Source organism: Polyodon spathula, chromosome 10, assembly GCF_017654505.1.
Source record: "Polyodon spathula isolate WHYD16114869_AA chromosome 10, ASM1765450v1, whole genome shotgun sequence".
NCBI lineage: Eukaryota > Metazoa > Chordata > Actinopteri > Acipenseriformes > Polyodontidae > Polyodon > Polyodon spathula.
Genome location: NC_054543.1, coordinates 23,073,204 through 23,099,005, shown reverse-complemented (window position 1 = coordinate 23,099,005; position 25,802 = coordinate 23,073,204). Strand labels below are relative to the sequence as shown.

The 25,802-nt window shown below is 41.7% G+C and overlaps 1 protein-coding gene across 1 annotated transcript in view; it reads right to left on the bottom strand.

Moving 5' to 3' along the window:
- LOC121321996 (collagen alpha-1(VI) chain-like) overlaps positions 1–25,802 on the bottom strand; it is a 69,376-nt gene that overhangs the window by 31,532 nt on the left and 12,042 nt on the right. The window contains exons 4-20 of the mRNA XM_041261400.1: positions 24,957–25,116; positions 24,350–24,463; positions 23,500–23,520; positions 23,373–23,393; positions 21,738–21,782; positions 21,449–21,502; positions 20,673–20,717; positions 20,256–20,282; positions 19,859–19,885; positions 19,694–19,738; positions 19,276–19,329; positions 19,112–19,174; positions 18,288–18,350; positions 7,138–7,191; positions 5,137–5,172; positions 4,400–4,462; positions 3,473–3,535 (exon numbers count right to left, since the gene is read on the bottom strand). Coding sequence (XP_041117334.1) covers positions 3,473–3,535; positions 4,400–4,462; positions 5,137–5,172; positions 7,138–7,191; positions 18,288–18,350; positions 19,112–19,174; positions 19,276–19,329; positions 19,694–19,738; positions 19,859–19,885; positions 20,256–20,282; positions 20,673–20,717; positions 21,449–21,502; positions 21,738–21,782; positions 23,373–23,393; positions 23,500–23,520; positions 24,350–24,463; positions 24,957–25,116 — 955 coding nt within the window. The remainder of the gene's footprint in view (positions 1–3,472; positions 3,536–4,399; positions 4,463–5,136; positions 5,173–7,137; positions 7,192–18,287; positions 18,351–19,111; positions 19,175–19,275; positions 19,330–19,693; positions 19,739–19,858; positions 19,886–20,255; positions 20,283–20,672; positions 20,718–21,448; positions 21,503–21,737; positions 21,783–23,372; positions 23,394–23,499; positions 23,521–24,349; positions 24,464–24,956; positions 25,117–25,802) is intronic.

The window sequence follows — 25,802 nt, the reverse complement described above, 5'->3', positions numbered from 1 at the left end:
AGGAAAAACAGCCCCATAGAGGGACACTGTATTACCACCTCCATGCTTGACACTAGGTATGGTGTTCTTTTCTTTGTACGCCTCACCAGATTTTTTCCCAAACATAACGACTATAAGTATGACCAAATAGCTCAATTTTTGTTTCCTCACTCCACAAAAGCTTTGACCAGAACTCATATCCATCATTTAAATGCCGTATTGCAAACTGTAAGCGATTGTCCTTGTGACATTTTCCTAAGAGTGGCTTTTTCCTTGGCCAGTGACCATTGAGGCCTTCACCATGCAATCCTCGACCTATAGTTGAAATGGAAACTTGCAACCAATTCCCTTTGAATATCTTTGGCAGTCAGTCTCAGATTGTTATTAACCTTCCTCACAATTCTTCTGCTTGTTTTTGATGAAAGAACCTTCTTTCTTCCAGACCAAGGGAGAGTTGTGACAGTACCATGAGTCTTGTACTTCTTCATAATAGAAACAATAGTTGAAATTGGAATACTCAAATGCTTGGAAACCTTCTTGTATCCTTCTCCAGCTTTATGACAATAAATAATTTTCTGCCTAAAGTCTCCAGATAGCGCATTACTTTCCCCATATTGACTTATTGGTAATGACAGCAATCGTCCTATGCATAACCGTTTTATATTCTATTGAAATGTTCACCTACAATCCAGCATTTTCTATACTTTTTCTGAATTAGGTTCTGCATTATCATATTGACATTTCTAGCACCTTGTAGACAATATTATCATAGCATTTTTTGAGTTTTTCAAAAAAAATCCTGAAATAGTTGTAAACATCTATTTCTTGTAACTTTACTTTTTTTCCTCATCCACAAAAGCAAAACTTTTGCTACAAAAGATTTTTCCTATAATTACTTGTTTTCGAGAAAATTCAAGAAACTATAAATTTCCATTGAGGTATGTAAACGTTTGACTACAACTGTGTGTGTGTGTGTGTGTGTGTGTGTGTGTGTGTGTGTGTGTCTATATATATATATATATATATATATATATATATATATATATATATATATATATATATATGTGTATGTGTGTGTGTGTGTGTGTATTGTGAGATAGCAGGGAGGGGGTTAAAAATCCTCCCTGCTAAAAACATGTGAAAATGCACTGTTGTTAATTGTTTTTATTGTTTAGATAATCCCCTGCACCTGGTGCTAATTGTAAATTGGAGCCAGGTGCAGGGTATTTAAGAGAGGCAGCCAGACTGATCACGGCTGCTGAGTGGAGAGCCTGACTGTGTGTGTGTGTGTGAGAGCATGAGCAGTCGATGCAAAGTAAGTTATTGTGTGAAGCCCGTGTGTTATTGGTTTTATGTTGCAGGTAAATGGCTTAGCCGTCCTGCGTATTAGTCAGGGACATATTGGTGTTTAGTGAGAGCTCCAAAACGGAGTTAGGTTTTTGTTTCTGTTTGTTTAATTTGATCTGTGTGTTTATTAAAAATAGCGTGAAAGCATTTTAAAAATCCATTTCCATGTCCTTGGGTCTGGTCTTAAAGGGGCAACAAACCATTAAAGTTATTACATTATATATAATGTGTGTACACTGTATTTGTTTTTTTATCCCACTTTAATTTTCTAATGCCTAGTATTTTCATATTAAATATTTCTTGAGTTGCTTTCATATAAAGCACACTCTGTTTAAACGAATTACTGATATAAGACTCAGCCGCATATAGTGATCAGAACCACTGGGACAAAATCATTCCTATACTAACCATGCTAAAATACTCTGCTTGTAAGAATCAAGTGCAATCCCAATAAAGCTGTTTTTGAATTTTATTTTATTGAAATTGCTTATTTTATTTTTATTTTGTAAGAATAAAGGGAATATACATTAATTGAATACATACTGAGCACAGCACTGATATGCATCTAGAGGAAGAGGGATTGCGTAGCGGCGCACGGGGGGGGTGGAGGTTTGGAACTTTACATTGCTGCTTAGTGAAAAACTGTGAGATCTGCATCGCAACTGAAAAATCAATCCATTTAAATAATCTCAAAGGCTGTTACATGTTAATTCAAAGGCTATTACATGTAACACCACAAGGCAGTTAAACTAGGCACCCTGATGAGATGATCACCTCTCAAGTATACTGAAGTAAAATATGATTATGCAGCCTTGAATAAACATAATCGTGATCATATAACAAGTTGCTTATCACAAGGACTTGTTTTGATGGTTTTGATGTACTGTCCTCAGTGATTGAGTGCCATTGTCATTTGTATACTGTATTTAAACTGCTGATGAATGGAGGCACGCTTTTGCTAATTGTAATCATGTTGGTCCGCTTTTAAGAATCAAACGCTTATAAGAATCAAATCATCTGGGATGGATATAATTCTTAGAAATGGACTACACTACAATGAAATGCTGTGCAGTAATTTATAAAGAGGGATTTTCATAAGATGATATGCAACAATTAAAAGTCTATAAAGCTGAAGCTGACACCCCAACGGGATTGTGATCCTATTATAATTTGACACACTATCTAACCTTGAAAGGAGTGCCAAGGTTCTGTCTTGCCTACTCTTATTAGCATAAGCAACATTATTATGTAAGTTACATTTTAAAGACTTGTTGCTACAGATAGGAAAGAGATGCTTGTGTTAATAAGATGTAAAATGGATGTTAAAACCTTGATAAATACTCAATTACAGGGGTGATGGTGGTAATGTTGCTAGTGCAAAGATAATATAAGACTCTTCCACAAACAGCTGTGGCCTCTGCTTGATTTGTCCATGGTGTTTCTGAATCACATAAAAAGGAAATGACTTTTGAGTCAAGTGTGCCTTATAAGGGAAAAATTAGGAATGCAAAATATTCTCTTTCTGAGAATAAAGAAACAACTGTTCCTACTGTAGTTTCTATAAGGACTCGCACGTCCCAGCCCGACAGATTATTCCATCTATTGAGCAGTTTCTACAGTTACTGTTTCTGCAGTCATTCAGCCAGTGATGTCATCTAGTAATAAATTACCCCAGTCTGAAGTCTCTTAAGATGGCCTTGAACACACAACTGTAAGCGTCTCTTAAACCAAGGCTTTAAAATTAATGTTCTACTGCCTATTAAGTGGCAACATTGATGCAAAGACTTGGTTCCTGTCATTGTTGCCTAAAAGCAACCAGATAGCAAAGGCTCAAGGCTGATTGATCTCATGCACTAATAACATTCAAGGTCTCACCCTAAGCCCAGCTCCAACCACCCTCAAGCTGTTTGGTTCTCAGTTTTGCAAAAATATGGTGTTTTCTCCTGTCAAGTAAACAATATGGCTCTGAGTAGATGTATATACACTACCAGAGGTAAACGTTCTAAGATATATTTATAGTGTAAATAGTGTCCTGCAGATTTTCACATCCGCTTGTTCACTGACGACTGGACACTGTAGTGTATACATTAGTGTCCTGGAACTTTGCATGTTACTTTGCGGTACAACCCAGAGAAGCTTGTCTTACCGGATCTCCATTCAGTCCGATGGACCCTTCTCGTCCAGGTTCCCCTGATGGTCCTGGCTCGCCCTAACAAACAGAAACACGATCAATGTCAGCAATCCGAGGGGTAGGAATGAGCAATGCAATACTGTTTTCCAGTGGAACAGGGGTTGATATTTTAGGCGCCCATGTTACAGAAAGCTTAATGGATGGTATGAACAGCTATGCCATGTTATAGCTATGCTATATTACAAATTTAGCATTTATTGGTTGAACTGAGCATTTACAGACAGGCAAATGCTTTAAGTTTACAGCAATGCATATAAAAGTTTAAAACAGAACGTAACGCTCAGCTTTTTGTAATCAGATTTGATTTTATCTCACTTAACTGCTTTTAAAACCAAATAACAACAACAACAACAACAAACACGTCATCAACACAATGATCAGGACTGAGTGGCAGACAGAGTCCGTACAAACCAGAGGTTAACAAATGAAAATGCTTTGTTACTACAGTACAGATACACTATGAGCACACATCTTTGCAAGTGGGCAGTCAGCTCAGCTCAATTAGGAATCCAGGTGGAAGAAACGAAAATCTACAGAGAAGTTACACACAGTGATCTAGGGAGAAGAAAGCTTTTAAAACCAGATGTATTCTTAACATGCTTGCTAGTAAGAACATTTGCAATATTTAAGTATTTCCTTCACCTAAGAAAAGATCATCTATATACATTTACTGTTCAATTGTACCTCTGTTTTTACATATAGACTCTGATCTGGTCCTCAATCCCCCTAGTTAAGCATGGCCAGACCCTGCTCCACTCACACACAGTGTCCCTGTCAGAGCATGTGGTTCACAAGCAGTCACTGTTACACCAGGAGTGACAAAGAAACAATGCGACCTGTGGTTCTATCCTGCCCTTGGCCCTTGGTTTCCTTTTAACTCACCAAGTCTCCTCGAGGTCCTCTTGCTCCTGGTGTTCCCGGTGCTCCTCTTTCTCCTAGACTGCCCTGATCAGTAACAAACATCCTCAGTTAATATCACAGGCATTAGCAATGCATTGTGTTCTTCTCTGACACTATACAGCCATGGACAAAAGTTTTGAATCACCCTATAGAATTAACACATTTTGCTGCTCAATAATGTTCCGGTAACATATTGAATTACATACAGCTTTGTAATCTTCAGTATACTTAACAAAAACTGATATTTTGAAATCTAACATGAATTACTGTACTACTACTATTATGGCTTCTAGACTTAGAAGTAGACTTAGGTAGACTTTTGTAATATCATTTTGTAATTTCTTTGGTTACATGATGTTAAATAAAAGATCAAAATTATGTAATTTTTTTGTTTTGTTTTATTATGTCTCAATCCCAAAATTCTAGGTGATGCAAAATGTTTGGCCATAGATGTAGAGCTGTTTAATCAATATTAGGCTGTGTTTCATAAAACCATTCATTAACTGTCAGACTTTGTGAATTGAGCCCTAAAGACCTAGTACATAATGCTATTGCTTTGGATGTTACTACTTACCTGGTAATCTGGTCTTTTTTTTTTTTGGTTTGTTTGTTTGTTTGTTTGTTTGTTTTATCTTTTACAGCAGTAAATGTAATATGCCTGTCATGCCAACAAAGTTTCAAAAATCATAATTCAAAGAGAATACTTGAAAGAGAATTACCTTTTCACCTCTGGGTCCATCAGGGCCTGGCTCACCCTACACAATAAATAAATCAATCAATGAGATCACAAAAAAAAGACACACAGACTGTGACGGAGACAGAATGATTCTTGGTGATAAATCTCCCTCCCGACCTGTGAGGATGCAGTATAAAAGGGACAGAGTGCCCTGGATAGGATGGCCTGACAATTCATTCCCAGGGTTAGGTGGAAGTCGGCCATGTAGAAAGGGGGCACAGCTGCGGTACATTAAGCCACCACTCCAGAGGGAAAGCAATGTGGAAACCATGGATTGGAGGAGAAACGGCTGCATTCACTAACCAAGGGAACGTGACTGAAGGTACAAAATCCTTTGTTTATGGTTAACAGAACGCTAAAGGAAGAGCAAAATATTACCGTGAGTGTTTTGTTTGTTTTGTCAAGTCCGATTGTACTGATTGTTATTATTAGACGGCTAACAAAATCCAGAGCTGTTGTTAAAGGCCATCACAAACCTGGACAACACTGCACCATTGTTCACGGATTAAACCGTTGGGGTTCAATGTCGGACCAGGTCTGACATTATGATTTTCCCTTTCCAGTCTAATGTTGGACCCTAAAGCACAGGTCTCTAGTCGTTTTTTCTCCGGAAAAAGCAGAAAAAACCATTCAATGGCCGAATGAAACCGAAAAAAGGGGCGTGTGAGCAATAGCCCTAGCAGCTGCACCATAGAGAGATAAGCAGACATAAACAAAGGAGGTAGCTGCTTCCACATCCAGCGCTCAAAGAATATCACAGACATTTGCAGAGCTTCTTGAGATGTTATAGTAATAAAATAATGACTTCTATTGCATTATTGAAGAGTTTGGTGATAAAACGAGTGATCAGGAAAGGATTTATTAGTATGCACATCTGTGGCAGAGCAAAGCTCTGCCCTTTAAATTGGCAGGGATGGGGTTAACTTCCCCTACCTGCCTGGGTTTATTATGTTCAGGTGGCTGGGGTTGATTAGTTGATTAGGTTGATTAACGATCAATCAGCGCCCAGCCACCTGATATAAAAGGAGGCCTCTGCTTCTCATTTGGGGAGAGGGAGCTGAGGAAGCAGGTTGGTTTTTTTGTTTGGGTTGTTTGGAGAGCTTGAATCCAGTGAAGGCATTGCCCAGCCTGGAGATTGTTATTTTTGTAAATTTTGCTTTTTGTCTTTCTTTGTGTTTAAATTGTTTTGTTTTGGCCCTTGTGCCCTTTCATTTTGTGTTTATTTATAATAAAATAGTTATTTTTTTGAACTGCAGTCTGTCTCTGGGCCTCTATCCACTCGCCAGCCTGCCACAACATCTATAAAGAGGTATGTGAAAAATATAGTGAACACGGGGTGGGGCTTGGCTGGAGATGCAGTACTGATGTCGCTTAGTATTGCAATGCCCTTTAAACCGGTTTTACTAAAATAAATTTAAACAGCGGTGTAAAATAAATTAGACCTGAAGTGCCTGACAGGCACACTGCAAAGGGTTAAAATTGTATTTCACCATGAGCACTACAGCACTCACTCTGGACTTGTACTTGTACTATTGGACTGACCATGTCTGTGTTTTATGTGTGTGTTTAACTGTGTCTATTATTTCAGGACTGCAACCTGTTGTTTATTGAACTGTGCAATACACATCATTGTGTATTGCCAGCCCCCAATTTCTTTACTGTTGCTCTCAGACTTTGGATCATTTCACCAGTACTTTGTTGTTTGCCATTGTCTTGAGCACTGCATCACCTCTACACCTGCACACTGCAAACCACTTTGCCACACATACACAGAAGGATTTCTGAAACAAGTACAAACAGATTACACAGTATAAACATAAATCTTGAAATTCAAAAGCTTCCAAAATGTACAGTAGACGTCTGATGTCTAACAATTATGAATTAAAATGTTAAAGCAAGCATATTTATAGAATGTTTAAAATATACACAATACCTTTTGCTGTATATATGCTGTATGTGGAAATATCTTCCAAATCAAACTTACCTCATCACCTCTTTCTCCTTTGTCTCCATTCACTCCTTTCGCCCCTGGCTCCCCCTGCAAATCAGAAAGCCAGAACAGTTCAGGTCTGCAGCTGACAGTGTCCCTGGCAGAGGATAAGCGCACTCCCTTCCTACCTGTGTCTGTTACCTCATTTTATGCACAACTAAACTGGGTGGAAAACCCTGCTGTCATGATGCTGCGTTTCCATGTTCATTTGGCTGCCAGTCTGAGCGGCCCCTGATGTTTTTTGGATCCTTTCCAAAAATGGGCCAAAGCGGGATGGAAAAAAGTATGTCACAATACTGACCGATCAAGTGATGGGTGGGCATAATCATTTAATCCATATAAGGAGTAAGCAGGTTTCTCTGTGCTTCAATATTCTCAGACAGGTTTTTTAATAACAGAAAGCTCTAAAGAATTGTTAAGATTGTTGGAAGCAAAGCAACAGCGTCCATCCTTTTTGTTTTGTAAATACATGAATATGAACTTAGCCGCAAGGCTTGCTGGGGTAGGCTATCAATATGGGTTAAGGAGGAATGTGGGATAATGTTAGGTTATTACCATAACCCTGGTTCCCTGAAAGAGAATGACAACCATTACCGAATGGGAGAGCCTTCTCTGACCGCCAATCACTGAGCATATATTAAAAAAAAGCTGCCCTATCACAAGTCCCTCCCACCTCCTGCTGAAGAAGAATGTCCTTAAAGTAGCACATCGCTATTTTCTTTCGAAAACAATGGTCAGCTGGGGACATGACCTCGAGGGGTAATGGTTGTCATTCTCTTTCAGGGAACCAGGGTTATGGTAATAACTTAACGTTCCCTTTCAATTGAATGACAACCATTACCGAACGGGAAGTTGTACTAAAGCTGTCGTGGCTCCAGATTACCGACAGTACAGCCTCACGGCGATAGCCTCAGAGCCCATATGATGCCTAAATGCATGCCGCTTGCAACACCCTAGAGCCCAGAGAGGGTCTCGCTCGGTTTGCAACATCAAGGCGGTAAAATCGTGCAAATGTCTAACTATCTGTTCATGTAGCAGCATTGCATAACTCATCTATGGAGGAGCCATGAAGGAAAGCCCACAAAGTTCCCTGGCTCCTGGCAGAATGGGCAGTAATGTGTCCCGGTAATGGGGAGTCCGTCTGTTCATACGCCAAGCGTATCGCATCTGCCACCCAGTGCGCTAGATGTTGCTTCGATAGGACCTGACCTGTAGAGCGGGACCCATAACAGACAAACTGTCTCCAGGACGCCATCCTATCCAGATAACAGCACAGAGCCCAAACTGGGCATAGCATCTGCTGTCTATGGTCCTCCTCTGACTCGTGCAGGAGAGGTCTGAAATTTTCCAAAACCACTGGTTGGTTAATATGGAATGAGGATACCACCTTTGGCAAAAAAGGATGGATTTGTTCTTAATGTTACCCGTGAGTCATTTCCCGTGAAAGCCATGCATGTGTCATTAATGGACAGCGCTTGAAGCTCACTTACTCGTCTGGCAGACCTAATGGCTATTAAAAACGCAACCTTCAATGAAACAGAGCACAGTTCTGCTGACGCCATGGGCTCAAATGGGGGACACATAAGGACCCGCAGAACCAGTTCTAGATCCCACTTGGGGACCATACTTTTCATGGGAGGATGAAGCCTCCGAGACCCTTTAAGAAATTGCACTGCCAGGAAATGTGCCCCAGGGGACACAGAGTCAATCTTGTCATGGCACATTGATATTGCTGCCAGGTATACCTTCAAAGTGGACACTGATTTTCCTGCGTCAAACAGGTGTTATAGGAAGGTTAATATCGTCTCAATAGGGCAGATCACAGGATCTCTTCTGGACAGGAGGTCTGCTGCCTTGCTATCCACACCGGTGAGGTGAACTGCCCTGATGGAACCCAAGTTTCTGTGTGTCCAGGACAGGAGTCTGTGCGCTGCATGGTGAAGACCCGGTGAGCGCAGGCCTCTTTGGTGATTTATGTAGGCTACCACTGTGGTGTTGTCCGTCCGGACCAGCACGTGTTTGTGCGCTAACTGCTGGTGAAAATGAGATAACGCCAGGTTCACTGCTTGCAGCTCTTGGGCATTTATGTGCACTTGCTGCCAATGTCTCTTCTACTGACCTCTCCTGTTACAGACCGCTCACCAGCCCAGGCTGGAGGCGTCTGTAGTGACCACTTCCCTTCTGTGAGGGAATCCGAGGGGAGATCCGAGGCGCAGATTGCAACCACTCCAGTGTCTTCCCAGCGACAGCAAGTGGAAGCGACAGCGAGTGGGAGAAGTACAGGCATGGAAAAGTACAGAGCAGTTTCGAAGCAGAAAGGAGAAATTGCATCTTGAATTGCTTTAATCAGAAAACAGAGGACATTGGGGAAACACAGCAGCAGCTCAAAGTCAAACAGCCGCGTGTGTTTTTCTGATAACAAACAAGCTGAAACTCGGAGCAGCTGATTCAAATTCAGCGCCGTTTTGAGACACGGGCGAGGGGAGGAGCCAACAGCACAGCAGAACAACGCAGTTAAACGAGGCAGTCTTCCCAGCGACAGCGAGTGGAAGCGACAGCGAGTGGGAGAAGTACAGGCGTGGAAAAGTACAGAGCAGTTTAGAAGCAGTTTGAAAGCAGGTTGACAGCTGCAGAAGAAACTAAACTTCAAAAAAAAAACCTCAACATGGTCTTCAAGCCAGTAATCTGTGACACCTGCTTGATGTGGGAAATCCGAGAAAACCCAGCGGAGCTAAACCAAGTGTGCGTAAAGTGCCGCGCGATCCAGGATTTGCATAAACTAGTAAGTATGCTAGAAATGGAGCTGGAAGAAGTGAGACAGCAACAGGATCTTGAGGAACTGGCACACCCACAATTCATGGAAGTCTGCATCACCCCTAACAGACTGAAAGCCACCAGGGAGATAGAAGGTCAGAACAGCTGGGTTCAGATAGGCAGAAGCAGGGAAAAAAGAAACTTCGTCAAACACAACCACCAGAAATCAAAACAACCAACAGATTTGAGTCACTTCAGAATTTTGATGAGCAGAACCAACAACAAGAGAATGAAAGGAACAACATCCAGGACCCTATTGACAGTGGTGACCAGACAGCAAAAAGAAGGGAGGTCATGATTGTTGGGGACTCCATATTGAGAAACACAGCAAGTTCAATTCGCAGTTTGGACCCCCTTACTACAACAGTGTGCTGCCTTCCGGGAGCCTCGGTCAAGCACATCACTGAGAACGTGGACAGGCTCCTAGAACGAACAGGAGACGACCCGGTAGTAGTCGTCCACATCGGTACAAACAACATTGGAAGAGACAGACCAAAATCCCTGCAAAACAAATTCAGAGAGCTAGGAAGGAAATTAAAAGAGAAAACCAAAACTGTGGTATTTTCTGGTATACTACCCGCACCTTGCAAAGGACCATATGGACAGCTGGAAATAATTAATCAAAACGAATGGCTGAAGACGTGGTGCACACGGGAAGGCTTCACCTATCTTGATCATTGGACCACATTCTACAACGAGGACTATCTGTATAGACGGGATGGACTGCATTTAAATAACAAGGGAACTAGTCTACTTGGAGAAAAGATCCTCGAGCAGGTTCGGAAGCATTTAAACTAGAAAGGAAGGGGGGAGAAATCAACAAAAAAAACAGAAGGGAGACCACATCAAAACAAGAACAACAACTCAGGTAAGACAACCATTAAATGTATTTATCTAAATGCTAGAAGTATCAGAAACAAAATTCTAGAACTTGAAGCTACTGCACTAACAGGTAACTATGATGTGATAGGTGTTACAGAAACGTGGTTATCTGAGAGTGATGGGGACGAATATAATATTTGTGGGTATACACTGTATAGGAAAGACAGGCAGGACAGAAGAGGAGGAGGGGTAGCGCTATACATAAGAAACAGTCTTGAAGCCCAGGTGTTAAACCTGGACAAAGAAAATAAAACCGAATCAATATGGGTCAGAATAACGGACAAAAATTCAAAAGGCATAATAATAGGAGCATGCTATAGACCGCCAGATTCAGACGGTGAGCACAATAATCTGTTATACAATGACATTAGAAATGTGTGTAGCAAAGGAGAAGCCATACTAATGGGGGATTTCAACTTCCCCCAAATAAAATGGGAAAACCCGGTGGGTAGCGCGAAGGATGAAATAGAAATGATGGAAATGACAAATGACTGCTTCCTAACACAATTTGTGAAGGCACCCACTAGAGGGGAGGCATGCCTTGATTTAGTCTTTTCAAATAACGAAGATAGAATAACTAAAACAGAGGTCAGAGAACCACTGGCAAACTCAGACCACAACATGGTCTCATTTGAAGTGTTTTTTAAATCCCCAAAAGTAAAGACTAAAGCTAAGGTTTACAATTTTAGAAAAGCAAACTGTGAAGGTATGAAACAGAGACTAACAGAAGTAGATTGGAGTATGTGGCAGGCTGGCGAGTGGATAGAGGCCCAGAGACAGACTGCAGTTCAAAAAAATAACTATTTTATTATAAATAAACACAAAATGAAAGGGCACAAGGGCCAAAACAAAACAATTTAAACACAAAGAAAGAAAAAAGCAAAATTTACAAAAATAACAATTTCCAGGCTGGGCAATGCCTTCACTGGATTCAAGCTCTCCAAACAACCAAAAAAAACCCAACCTGCTTCCTCAGCTCCCTCTCCCCAAATGAGAAGCAGAGGCCTCCTTTTATATCAGGTAGCTGGGCGCTGATTGATCATTAATCAACCTAATCAACTAATCAACCCCAGCCACCTGAACATAATAAACCCAGGCAGGCAGGGGAAGTTAACCCCATCCCTGCCAATTTAAAAGGGCAGAGCTTTGCTCTGCCACAGAGTAAAATAGAGAAAACACCCACAGAAGAAGGATGGTTGTTCTTCAAAAATGTAGTACTAGAGGCGCAAAACAATTATATCCCTAAAGTAGACAAATCTAAATGTAAAACTAAATTGCCAAAATGGTTTAATAGATCAATTAAAAAAAATATTCAGCGAAAAAAGGCACTTTACAGAGCATTAAAAAAGGACCAAAAAGAAAGTACGCAGAAAGAGTACACAGAACTGCAAACGCAAGTCAAAAAGGAAGTTAGAAAGGCCAAGAGAGAAATAGAAATAAACATTGCTAAGGGAGCTAAAACCAATTCCAAAATGTTTTTCCAATATTACAACAGCAAGAGAACATTCAAAGAGGAGATTAAATGTTTAAGAGATACAAATGGCAAAATCGTAGAGGAAGAAAAAAAAATAGCAAATATGTTAAATGATTACTTTTCACAAGTTTTTACAAAGGAAGATACTGACAACATGCCCCACATGTCATCCAGTTCCTATCCAGTTTTAAATAACTTTAGCATAACTGAGGCAGAAGTGTTAAAGGGACTAGGAGCTCTTAAAATAAACAAATCCCCTGGGCCGGATGAGATCCTCCCAGTAGTACTCAAAGAAATGAAAGAAGTAATTTACAAACCGCTAACCAAGATCATGCAGCAGTCTCTTGACACAGGGGTGGTACCAACAGACTGGAAAATTGCAAACGTAATACCGATCCACAAAAAGGGAAACAAAACTGAACCAGGTAACTACAGACCAGTAAGCCTGACTTCTATTATATGCAAACTTATGGAAACTATAATAAGATCCAAAATGGAAAATTACCTATATGGTAACAGGGTACTGGGAGACAGTCAACATGGTTTTAGGAAAGGGAGATCGTGCCTAACTAACTTGCTTGATTTTTTTGAGGATGCAACATCCATAATGGATAATTGCAAAGCATATGACATGGTTTATTTAGATTTCCAGAAAGCTTTTGACAAAGTCCCGCACAAAAGATTAATTCTCAAACTGAACGCAGTTGGGATTCAAGGAAACACATGTACATGGATTAGGGAGTGGTTAACATGTAGAAAACAGAAAGTACTGATTAGAGGAAAAACCTCAGAATGGAGTGTGGTAACCAGCGGTGTACCACAGGGATCAGTATTAGGTCCTCTGCTATTCCTAATCTACATTAATGATTTAGATTCTGGTATAGTAAGCAAACTTGTTAAATTTGCAGACGACACAAAAGTAGGAGGAGTGGCAAACACTGTTGCAGCAGCAAAGGTCATTCAAAATGATCTAGACAAGATTCAGAACTGGGCAGACACATGGCAAAGGTACTGCACGCAGGAAATAAAAATGTACATTATAAATATCATATGGGAGATATTGAAATTGGAGAAGGAATCTATGAAAAAGACCTAGGAGTTTTTGTTGACTCAGAAATGTCTTCATCTAGACAATGTGGGGAAGCTATAAAAAAGGCTAACAAGATGCTCGGATACATTGTGAAAAGTGTTGAATTTAAATCAAGGGAAGTAATGTTAAAACTGTACAATGCACTAGTAAGACCTCATCTTGAATATTGTGTTCAGTTCTGGTCACCTCGCTATAAAAAAGATATTGCTGCTCTAGAAAGAGTGCAAAGAAGAGCGACCAGAATTATTCCGGGCTTAAAAGGCATGTCATATGCAGACAGGCTAAAAGAATTGAATCTGTTCAGTCTTGAACAAAGAAGACTACGTGGCGACCTAATTCAAGCATTCAAAATTCTAAAAGGTATTGACAGTGTCGACCCAAGGGACTTTTTCAGCCTGAAAAAAGAAACAAGGACCAGGGGTCACAAATGGAGTTTAGAAAAAGGGGCATTCAGAACAGAAAATAGGAGACACTTTTTTACACAGAGAATTGTGAGGGTCTGGAATCAACTCCCCAGTAATGTTGTTGAAGCTGACACCCTGGGATCCTTCAAGAAGCTGCTTGATGAGATTTTGGGATCAATAAGCTACTAACAACCAAACGAGCAAGATGGGCCGAATGGCCTCCTCTCGTTTGGAAACTTTCTTATGTTCTTATGTTCTTATTGTCTGAACACTCGCACCAGCCAGTACCAATCTTGGACCGGGTGCACCTTGAGCGTATTTACCCAGGCTTGAAGCAGGCGCATTCTCAGCAGCTCTAGTGGAAGACAACAACCTTTGATATATTTTGACCTGTAGGAGAGCGCCCTCTCTGAATAGGGAGAATGTGGCCTCCAATGACCGAATCCTGTCTTCCAACAGTAAGGCAAGCATGCTCACAGAGTTCAGTTTGATCCCCAGGAACACTGTGGACTGAGACGGTACGAAGCTGCTCTTCTGTTGATGTATAGAGAGCCTTAGCTTCACCACATGATCTATGACCTGTTTAGTGTGCGCCTAGGCGCATGCTTTGGAACGCAAGCGAACTAGCCAATCGTCCCGATAATTCAGGATCCGAATACCCCGCAGCCAGTGCTGCATCCACGCAGTCTGAAAATGTGCGGGGCGCCAGCGAGAGGCCAAGTGACAGCACGCAAAATTTGTACGCGTTGCCTTGAAAGGCGAAGCGCAGATACTTTCTGTGTACGGGACAGATCGGGACATGGAAGTAGGCGTCTTGCAGGTCGATCGATGTGAACCAGTCGCCCGATTAGATGGACTGGAGGATACGCTGTGCTGTCAACATGTTGAACTTCCTCTGTTCAAGGAACAAATTGAGGACCAGAATAGGTCTGAAACCACCGTTCCTCTTGGGCACCAGGAAGTACCTGGAGTAAAAGCTGATGAGGGCATCACTTGGATCTACCAAGCTTTTGTTGAAGATTGGTGATCTTCTGTTGATGGAGTATTGCGCTTGCTCGTTTGATGGTGGTGAGGTGCACACCCTTGAAGGGTGGCGGACCTAAGCGGAATTGTACAGCGTATCCATGTCTCATTGTCGATAGCACCTAGGAGTCCTTGGTGCAGCCTTACCATGGGTCGTTGCCTTTGGTCAGTCCGGTTGCGAGGGGGGTTGGTGGCTGCCTGATGCCTGACCTAACTCCCCCATTAAGTCGGTCATCGCCCTTGCTGGGTTGCTCCAGAATGAGCGCATCAGCTTAAGAAAGTCCTGGCACAAGGGGAGGGCATACTGTGGATGCCCCTTCTGTTTTCTGAAGTGGTTCCCCTTTCCCTCCTGCTCCGCTGGCCAGGGAACGTCTGCGGCAGCAGCCGCATGCTGCATCAAGGCCCGGAACTCCTCCCTCTGTGATACAAGTGGAAGGGGCGGTATAAAGCCCCCCGCTGTAGCCTGCGTAACTGATGTGGCGGGTTCGGACACGTCCAACCTTGAGGCTGTAATGACTGGTCTGTGTGCCGGAGATGGAGATCGGGACTTTGGTGGTTTGCGCTGCCCGTGGTATGGGGCAAGCTGCCCTGAGATTTTAGTAGGGTCTCTAGCATGGTCTGCTGCTCCCTTACAGTCTCCTCTAACTCTGCAAAGCGCAGCTTGGCCGAGCTTTGGCGCCTCCAAGGCGAATCCGAGTGGGATCAGCTGTGCCTGCGCGGTGACCGCCTGTCCCCTGGTGAGCGTCCCCTCGAGCGGCACAGCCTCGGCGGTGACCATCTCGCCTCCCTGAGGGGTGTCTGCGCCTCTGTACCGGTGGTGGGGAAGGGCAGGATGACCCAGGTGTGCGGGAGAGCTCTCTGGTCATTGTAGCAGGGGGGGTCCTAGAGGACCACTACAGAGGTCCTTGGACCACAGACCTCATTCTCCCATGGCTCGGGGATAGAGACTCTGCTGGGGATAGAGCTGCTCTTCAGCGCTTAGTTCTTCTAGAGAACTTCGTACATGGAGAGCATTCCAGCTCACCTGCCAGTGCTTTGGCTGCATGTTCTGGCCTTAAGCATCTGGTGCAGGACCGGTGCTCGTCTTGCCTGGGCAGCTTCGCAGCGCACTGGTCGCACTGGTGGAACCCAGCGGAGGACCCAGTCGATTGTACTGACATGGCGTCATAGGCAAAGCTGCTGCGCTCGCTGCCGATAGTAGCGTGGTCAATGCCAGGCTGTAGACAGCCCCGAAGCTATTCACGGGCGCCAAATCAGTCGGTGCCAGGATTGGCGTCGAGAAGAGCGCGGTTGGTGCAGACAGGTCAGTGCCAAGTCAAATCGGTGCCATGCTCTGCGCTGGGCTGTAGACGGCTCCAAAGAGGTTCAGCGGTGTGGGAATGGCGCCAAGGAGCGTGCTGTCGATGCCGAGTCAATCGGCCCTGAGGTCAGTGCCGATGTGTAGCGCGGTCGATGCCGGGCTGTAGACGGGTCCAAAGCTAGTCAACCGGCGGCGAGTTAATCGGTGCCGGGATCGGTGTCGAGTAGAGCGCTGTCGGTGCTGAACAGTCAGTGCTGAGTGGACCTGTTCCAAGGTCGGTGCCGATGGTAGGCACGGTCGGTGCCAGGCTGTAGGTGGCTGCAAAGATGTTTACACCAGTGCTGAGTCAATCAGGGCCAGATGGGCACTGTTTTTCTCAGCCTCAAAGTCAGCGGGAAAACCACGGTCGATGCCAGGATATGCAGCCGATTCAGTCGCCGTGGTCGCCAAGGGCAAGCGCAGCCATGCTAGGAGAGCCTGAGGGTTGAGAGGGGCGCTAGGCCCGAGATGTTTTTTTTTTTTTTTTTATTATTTTGTGGTCGCTGTGGCTGATTAAATCAGCATGGAGGACGATGCCGTGAGCCCACAGGGTCTCCTTACAGCACCAAAAGAGCTCCCCACACGGTATATGAACACTACACATGGCCTTGTGCAGTGAAAAGACAGTAATGGCTGCTTACCAATCTCCCGAGAGGGGTCGAAACCAGCTCTAGTCAGTAAACTGACATGAGAATCAGGCAGTGGCACTCTCAAAAATGCTCGAAAGCGTGATTCTACCGTGGATTAATAAAATATGATGATAAAAAACCGACAAATCAGCCAAATTTGGGCAAAGAAACCACAAAGCAATCTGTGACCTGTCTTAGTGGAGAGAGACAGAAAATGGCGATGTGCTACTGTGAGAGCGCCCCTCTTCAGCAGGAGGTGAGAGGGACTCTCCCCTCACAGCAGTGCCCTGATAGGGCAGCTTTTTTATATATGCTCAGTGATTGGCAGCCAGAGAGGGCTCTTCCCATTCAGTAATGGTTGTCATTTAATTGAAAGGGAACCAGAGAATCAGCTCAGATTGGTGGTCAATCCATGCTCATAGAAACAAGGTATATCAGGGATTCTGCATGAGATAGAATGATTAGAACATTTTACTTTCTGTAGATGATCCTTTAGGGAAACCTTTTTTTTATTATCTAAATGTTTGTGGACACTGTTAAAACAGATAAACAGGCAATATTCTTACAGCTCATTGCTCCAACAGTTCCTAGCTCCGACATTAGGGGTTCATTTTTCAGGTAATTGAAGGTAACGGAAATTTCAATCCGTTTGTGTTCATGATGATGAAGTCAGAGTGGGGGTGAGGTCTGGTGATCGAGGACTTTCTATAACACTGACAATATGGCATCTCAAACACTTTATGAGACATGAGCTGGGATTCTTACCAACTGTTGTCCTTAGACACATTTGCATTTACAAGTTCTCAGGGTTTCCTGGAACAATCATGTCTAAACTACAGTAACTGCAAGGCTGGACAACTGGTGCCCAAACACACAGTCAACCCAGGCAGCGTACAGCACCACCCTGGCCTCTCTGACTGGATACCAGAGGTGCAGGGACCTCACTGGAGACCAGGCTCCAGACACTCTGCTGGACCTGTCACTGCCTGGACAGCTCCCTCTGACTACAGCAGCTCAAGACAGGGTGGAGTTTAGCACATTAATTATACAGTCAGACCATGGATCTCACTGAATAATAAACTGATCTAGAGATCCCTGTGCTGGACTCTCTTATTTGTGTTCATCATCTTGACAAGCTTGTTGAAAGTCTTTATGCACGTCCACAGTATATTGTTTTGAACTGCTTTGTTGATGGTTAACATCCTCTTATCATCACTTGTGGACTCTTCTTTACCAGGATTAAGGTCCAAGAGATGTTAGAATAACCTTCCAGGCACACAGGTAGCCTGATCAACTGAGTACTTATTTGATACACTTGATGCTGTATTCATAAGCAACCACACAGACCTATGTGGACACTTTCAGAGCACTGCAGTCAGGCTACTTTAATAATACAGTCTTGAAAAGCAGAACTATATTCTCTACAATACAACCTCGTTAGTGTCTCAAGAATCAGATTTCCAAGCCTTGGAAAGCCTTCTTCTCTTACCTTGACTCCGAGATTTCCGCTGTTTCCTGGCCTTCCTCTTTCTCCATCACGCCCTTTCTCACCCTAGTTGGAGATGAGAAGATGAGTGAATGTGGTGTCTGTATTTCACATGCAGACACAGCTTTCTCTCTGAATACTGTGGTCAAATGTACTGTACTAAGTGTCAGGAATTCAAAGTTGTAATGACACTTCTGGGTACAACAAAGAGTTGACTGTACATATGCAGTATATGTAAGTGTTATCACTGAATACACTTTAAGATAATCCTGATATTAGACTCTCTACCAAAAATATGTTCATTGTGGCAGTTCAATTGGGCTTATTAGTCTTGGTCTCTTAAGCAGCTGATCCCTAATCAAGTTCATATCTTTATACAGTGGGCCATCTGTTTTTTTGATGTCGTTATAGATATTTCAGGCTACATTCTCAAAACATTTACTCCAATTCACTGGTAGCACAAGAAACATATGTATTGTCTTAAGTGCTTTCTTTGTTGCTTTAAAATGTGCCACTTACAATTTCGATAAAAGACTTGTGAATCCGATCCGAGGTTAAACATGGTTGTTTTCCAAGATGTCATTACAAAACATCTTTACACAGAAAATGCAATCTTCCTGCCCATGATAAGCATCTATCTGATATCAACTTGAGTTACAATACACACTGATAGGACCCTCTTATCTGTGTACCGGGTTACAACATATGTCCTGTCTTTCTCTGTATTATGAACTTGTTTTCTGTGTTTTAGATCTCAGGGTGATCACTGCTCCACACTTCAAGTGCCAAGAGTGTAATTGAAAGTGGCATAACAAGCACAATCTTACTCTGGCTCCTTTTGTACCATAGGGCCCGGGATCTCCCTTGGGTCCTCTGCCTCCCGGCACACCCTGCAGGTCAATGAGAGGAGAGGAGAGTTTTATAAAAAAAAATAGCTGCTTTTCTACATGCAAGTGGAGTCTATCGCAGAGAGGTCAATACACTGACTCACGTCAAGTCCTGGGGATCCTTTGCAGCCAGGAAGTCCAGGGAATCCAGCTTCACCCTGTTGACAAATAAACTTGTTAGAGCTCAGAACAACAATGTCTTCACCTATTCACTGAAATTACTGAATGTACCGTACCACTAAAATTATTCATACTGTTCAATTCATTGTTTATAGTTCTACATATTTATTACAATTCAGTTCTCTTAGATAAGGGTGTTATGTGGTGAAAGGGGTTAATTGACTAGCCTGGACTATGGGCTTTTTAAAATGTGCCTCTGCTAACTTACAAGGCAGCTGGCTCTTTGAGCCACTCTGTTGAAAATATCTCTAGCCTTCTTTCTTTCCTTCCTAGCTCAGCTGTTTCCTCTTTACTTCCTACTTCCACTTTAATATCAAAGAAAAAATCAAGGAGAAAACAAACCTTTTTACCATCGATTCCATCAATTCCATGCTGTCCCTTCTCACCCTGTAAAAATGAGAGAGCAGGGGGTTACCCACACTGCTTAATCTGTAAATATAAAGACATGTAGAGTCAAAGATGACATGCTGAATTCGGGCAGATTTAGAAGACTACTGTGTTACTGACCTTGAAACCTTTGTTGCCTCTCTCCCCCTGGAAGGAAATACAGACAATGTGTTCAGTTAATGCAATTCCTAAAAACGTAGACATCACAATTCTCCCAACAAGTACCAGTACATGCCATAAGTTTTAGGTGATAACTAGACTTTTCAGATTGTCTTTGATGGGTCAAGGCCTAAAACATGTACATATTTTGTGTGATTGAATGACAATTATCAGTGATGTTTTGGTTTTGCAGAAATCCAAGACTACAACAGTTTTGCAGAAATTCATATTGGGAGATCTGTAAATACTCTGTTGTAGTCTGATTCACGTAAGCATTGCTTGAATTTTCATGTGTGCATTTATTTTCCATGACTAATAGATTCAAATATTTGCATTCCAACATGCATAGATAACCTACCTTTTCACCTCTTCCCCCTTTGTCACCCTGTGACAAAAATAGAAAAGTTGTTATTGTTAATCTTCATAATCTTGTCACTTCTTCCACCAATCAGAGCATAGCTGCATTTTTATCTTTCTTTCAATATACCAGACTACTCAACAAATATATCTACCTGTATCTGTTCTTGTATTTAATAAGCAGATGGAATCACCTAGCAAGAAAGTACTTTGGAGAGGAACAACTGGCTGTAAGATCTTTAGTTTTTTAAATCCAGTTTTGTTACATTTATTTTTTAAATGTATTCTTTTTTGTTAAAGTGTAACTTGCAGTGGAGCAAAACACTCCCTGACATTTTAAAATTGAAGTATTCTGCCGCACAGGTCTGCAGATCAATGCGTTGTTTCTAATTTATAATGCTTTCTAAAAGGTACACACCTTCATGCCTTGGTAACCAATAGGTCCAATGTCACCCATTCTTCCCTGTTAAGACAGAAAGAAAATCATATTATATACGGACTTATACAGTATGTTTATCAATATATTTAAACGTATAGAAAACATTATTAGCATAAGATAAATCAAAGCTTTCAAGGACAATCAGAAGGCCATTAACCAAATCCCATATGCCATCTGTCTGTCCAAAAATGCTGCAAATGTAATGCAGCAACGTTAAGAATACTGTGGAAGCAAACAGGAATTAACAGTAAATTAACATGTTGTGCTAAATAGTAGAATTGAAGGTATCTCACTTTCAGATTTGTGTATTTTATTTTCCTCACCCATGACATCACGGTACAGCAAGCTGCATGTTGATTGGATTTCTTTTCACATTTGATTTTTAAAATGGTGCTTATTTCACCACTCCATTTAGCAGGTCTCTGCTTTTAAGATTTGGTGGACAGGGTGCAAACTGGTAAGCTACAAACAGCTTAGTGTAATTCTAGATATAGCGCAAATGCAATAGACTAGAAGATTGCATTTGCCTCATAGTACTATATACTGTTTCATACACATATTGTCCAATACATACCCTTCGGTCATGATTTTTTGTTTATAATTTTTGAAATTTTAAAACAGTTTGTGTGAAGTTTGAGAAACCAAAACCTTGAAAAAATATACATGCATTATTACAAAACAAATACAGAGATAGGAAACTTTACATGGTACACAGTGACTGAAGGGGACATATATGTTTGAGGACGATCACTTACTGGGTCTCCTGCTTCTCCCTTCCCCCCGGGCAGTCCCGGTCTTCCTGATTCACCCTGTTCAGGGAAAAAAGTTCTTAGCATCAGTGTACCTGAGGCAGTCATCAAACCACTACCAACATGTTTCTGTGCTAATGAAATCCCAAGTACAGCAGTATCACAATACAATATGGCAGTTTATTTTACATTCTTGAGGGGATCTGAATTCATGCAGTTCTCTTCAGTTATCATGTAGGCATGAGCAGATGTTTGGGAGAATGTCATGTTAATATTTGGAGGTCTTGGTACTCACCCCAAATCCTGACGTTCCAGCTTCTCCTGCTGGACCTCTTGGTGGCTGAAAATATAATGATGTCCAATGAGTGCTCCACTATGATACACTAAATTCAAAAACAAACATTTCTACTAGAAGTCCTTTTCAATGAATACCAAAAATATTTTTTTCTAGTTTAAATGTATGTTATTGATGTATTAAGTTTATTTTAATATTTCTAAATCCAGCACTATTGTTTAACAGTTTTACATAATTGACCAGACTGTGACAGAGAATACTGGCCATACAGTAACTTCAGGACTTTAGGACACTGGGACACCTGAGGGTACTGTGGGAAGAATTCTGACTTCAACATCATCTTTGTTGAGGGCAAGCGGCTAGTCTGGCAGAGATAGTTCGATATATAATTTCAGGTAGGGTTGTTAGCTCTGCTAATCATCTTAGATTGTCCTCAACAAGCTGATTAAAGCAGATTTATGAAACAGAGCCCTCTGCAATGCCTACAGAGAACACCAGGGAAATGTAAGCTGCAGGGAAAATAGTGGTGTGAAAATCAGGCTCTTGAGAGTAGAGTTACTCGTGGGGGTAAATGGAACTAGCCTTGCCCGACCGCTTATAGGAGAACGGCGCTGAGGAGAACACACCTCATTCAAAATTGTGTTTCTTTTTTCCTAAATATGTAGTTCCTTCGACAAACAAGGCACTATATCACACAGACTTTTAACAACTAAACATGCTTGGGTTCACTGTAAATTAAAGAGCGGGTGCCTGAAATTGCACTCCACTTATCTTTATTTGATTTTTGTAAGCACTTTGAGTATTTTTTATTGCATTTATTAATATATTGTTTTTTAGTTTTTAAAAACAAATGTTTGTACACGTTAAGGTGCTTTGAGCTGCTCTGTGCCTTTATAGAAGTAAGAGCCAGTGCCATGTTGCCAGAAATACAAAAAAATAACTGGATGGGACTGGCTCTTACTTTTGGCTGATCTGTCCTTGTTTATATACGTCTATGGCAGTCATATGTGAGAGTGATTTAATTATATATTGCAATATATGTCAAATTCTAAAATATTCATCTAAATATATTGCAATACATTCTAAAAAAGAAAGAGGCTACTTTGCATGCCGTGATGTGCCCACACTGTTTTTGTAACCTACACATTTTCTTTTAGCGGCCATTTTTTTATATTTCAATATATGTTTTAAAATACTTATTGTATATTTTTTTACCGTATGGGATCTAAGAGTGAATGTATTGAGCTGAGCTGGACTGGGAGTGACATCTGAAACCAACACGCTAATAAATCCTACATTATAAACTATTATACAATTTGGCTTGATTTAAATACTAAAAGAAAAGTAAGAAGTTTAATGACAAAAACGTCTCAGAAATCACGAGGGAATCTCACAGGACTAGGTCCCAGTCTGCGTTAGTGTATAAATGTGTGTAAAAAAAGATACTCAATAAAAGAGTTTATTCTTCAAAGGGTTAATACAGCTAAATAACCCACATTGTCATCTAATAAAAGGCTGCTATTTCTGTCTGCAGCTTCTTGTCCTGACAGAAACATTGACTAGTAAAGGCAGCTTCCCATCCCCACAGTCCCACCACAACAACTACAGAAGAAGCGTTATATTGAGGAGTCTTACCTGGCAGTCAAAGGAACAACACTGCAAAGGAAAAAAATAAATAAAACATTTGTAATAACTCAATGAAAAATAGCTTCAAACAAGAAAATACAAATCAAGCAACGACAAAAAAAAATAATAACCATACCACTTGCTCTGATTCTTTGACCTGAAATAAAAGGAAAAACAGAAAGTTAGCATTTGTAATCAGCAAAAGTTTAATTTTGTCAGCCTTTCAAACTTGGATTATGTTCCAGTTCTTCCAAAATGAGCTGTCTTCATCAGCTAAACAACATGCCACGACTCATGAATAAGCTGGTCATCATGTCTTAGAATCTCATACTAAATCAAAGTCTTGACTGAGAGACATAAAAACTGAAAATAGACAAACAGTTCTTAAAATAAGGGGTTTTAATGTTGCTGGTTTCTTTTAATCAAATAAAGCAGGTGAGTGATGGGTTAATCCCAGATTTTATGGAATCATATAGTGTTTATAGGAAATGCAAGTCTTAAATTGAAAATGTGTCCAATACTTTTTGTTTATCTTACCCATTTACCAGGAATAAGGCAGTTATATTTTAAGGTTTAGATATGCCAAGATTGTAAACATTAGTTTTGACACATCAGTGGGTGTTTCAGCTCACAATGGTTTGATCTTGGCATTTTAAACTGTCCAGGCTTCCAAACTGTTGCTTTTTATAAAACCACACCTATTAATATGAACAGTTGAAACTGGGAACACCGTATGAAGTAAACAAATGCACCTGCTAGAGGTACCTTTCAAACACAAATGAGAATAATGAGAAATTAGGAAACAAGATTCCTACTGCACGGAATGCTTCAAATCTCTTTGAGATCGCTCTATAGAGCCAGTCGAACCCCTGCATCCCTGTCGCCAGCTTTATACATGTCTTTACACAAGTTTAGAAAGAACTCAAAAAGAAAAGTAAACTGAAAGAGGGGAGGTATAATATAAGAAATTCAGAAAGAAAACTTACGATGACATCGATAATGTTGCGGATGGTCTCATCTTTCTGGTGCTGGATATTCCCAGTCGCAGTGAAATTCTGCCTGTAGCTGTTATCAGTTGCAATTACATTCAGCCTGGTTTCCTAGATGTACAAAACAATGTTATGAGATGATAGTCCCTATACATCATCATTCACACTCACAACTCCCTCTTTGTTTGCTGTAGATTTGCCAGACTTATTACAACCCATTTTTGATAGCACAGCATTATAGTTCACTTTCACAGCTGCAGGTTTTGAGATTTATTTTGTATGACGTTTCAGGTTGGGTCCTATTATTACACAAGAAGGAATTCAACTAAAGAATTGGGGCAGGAAAAATGTGCTTCAACTAAATGGAAAATAAAACAAACCCATAAGAAACGGCTTGCTTGGTCAACACCATCAAAGGGCGAAGTGAATGCATCCAATTTAAATATCAAAATGAAACTACTGCATAGGAGGCATGGCTCAGTAAAAATGTATTAATAAGGGCAGGGGCTGTTACTGAGTCTGAAAGATTGTTCTGAAGCAGATTTTGATACCTCTGTTGGATTCTCAAATATTGCATTGATTCCCTGATAGCTGCAGTACATACCAAGTGCCTGGGAGAGATGGCGACGGCAAAGACCTTAATGCCGTGGTGTTTGGCTTCATTGGCAGCATCTTCCAGGCCTCCACAAGGCTCTTTGTAACCCTCCAGAGGGTACCCGTCAGTCACTACAATCATGTACTTGTTCTCCCGGCGATGGGAACCACTGAAACAGGAGGCAGACTGGCATATTACTGTCCTGGCTGTGCTTCACTGTGCAGAGCTGAGCTTTACTGGCCTGTACTGTGCTTTACTGTGCTGAGCTGTGCCATATTGTGCAGAGCTGTGCTGTGCTTTACTGATCTGTTCTGTGCTGTGCTTTACTGGTCTGTACTGTGCTGTATTTGCTGAGCTGAGCTGTTCTGTGCTGTGCTGTGCTGCGCTATGCTGTACTGTACTGTACTGAGCAATGCTGCTTTGTAGAACTAGACCATGTGTGCAGCCTCTCTCTCGAAAGCAGACTCAATCTGCTGGCTTCCTAAAAAAATCCCTTCCTGTGCTGCCGATTTCTACCGGAAAGGAAAACATGAGTTCGTGTTGTTAATACAAAAAAGGTTCCGGCTCTTCCTGACCCAACATATACAGTAGGGGGGTTCCGTCGCTGAGGAGACCCGACAAACAGGAGGGGGGGCCACCGTCTTTGAGGTGACCAGTCATACCAAGAGGGGCACTGTTTCTGAGGTTACTCGACATACGAAGAGGCTCGCGAACCGGAAAGAAAACATAAAGTTAGTATTTGTTAAAACATATAATGCGTGGTGTTCCGCCTCTTCAAAGCCCAACATAATAGAAGGGGGGTTCCGTCGCTGAGGTGACCCGACAAACAGGAGAGGGGCCACCGTCTTTGAGGAG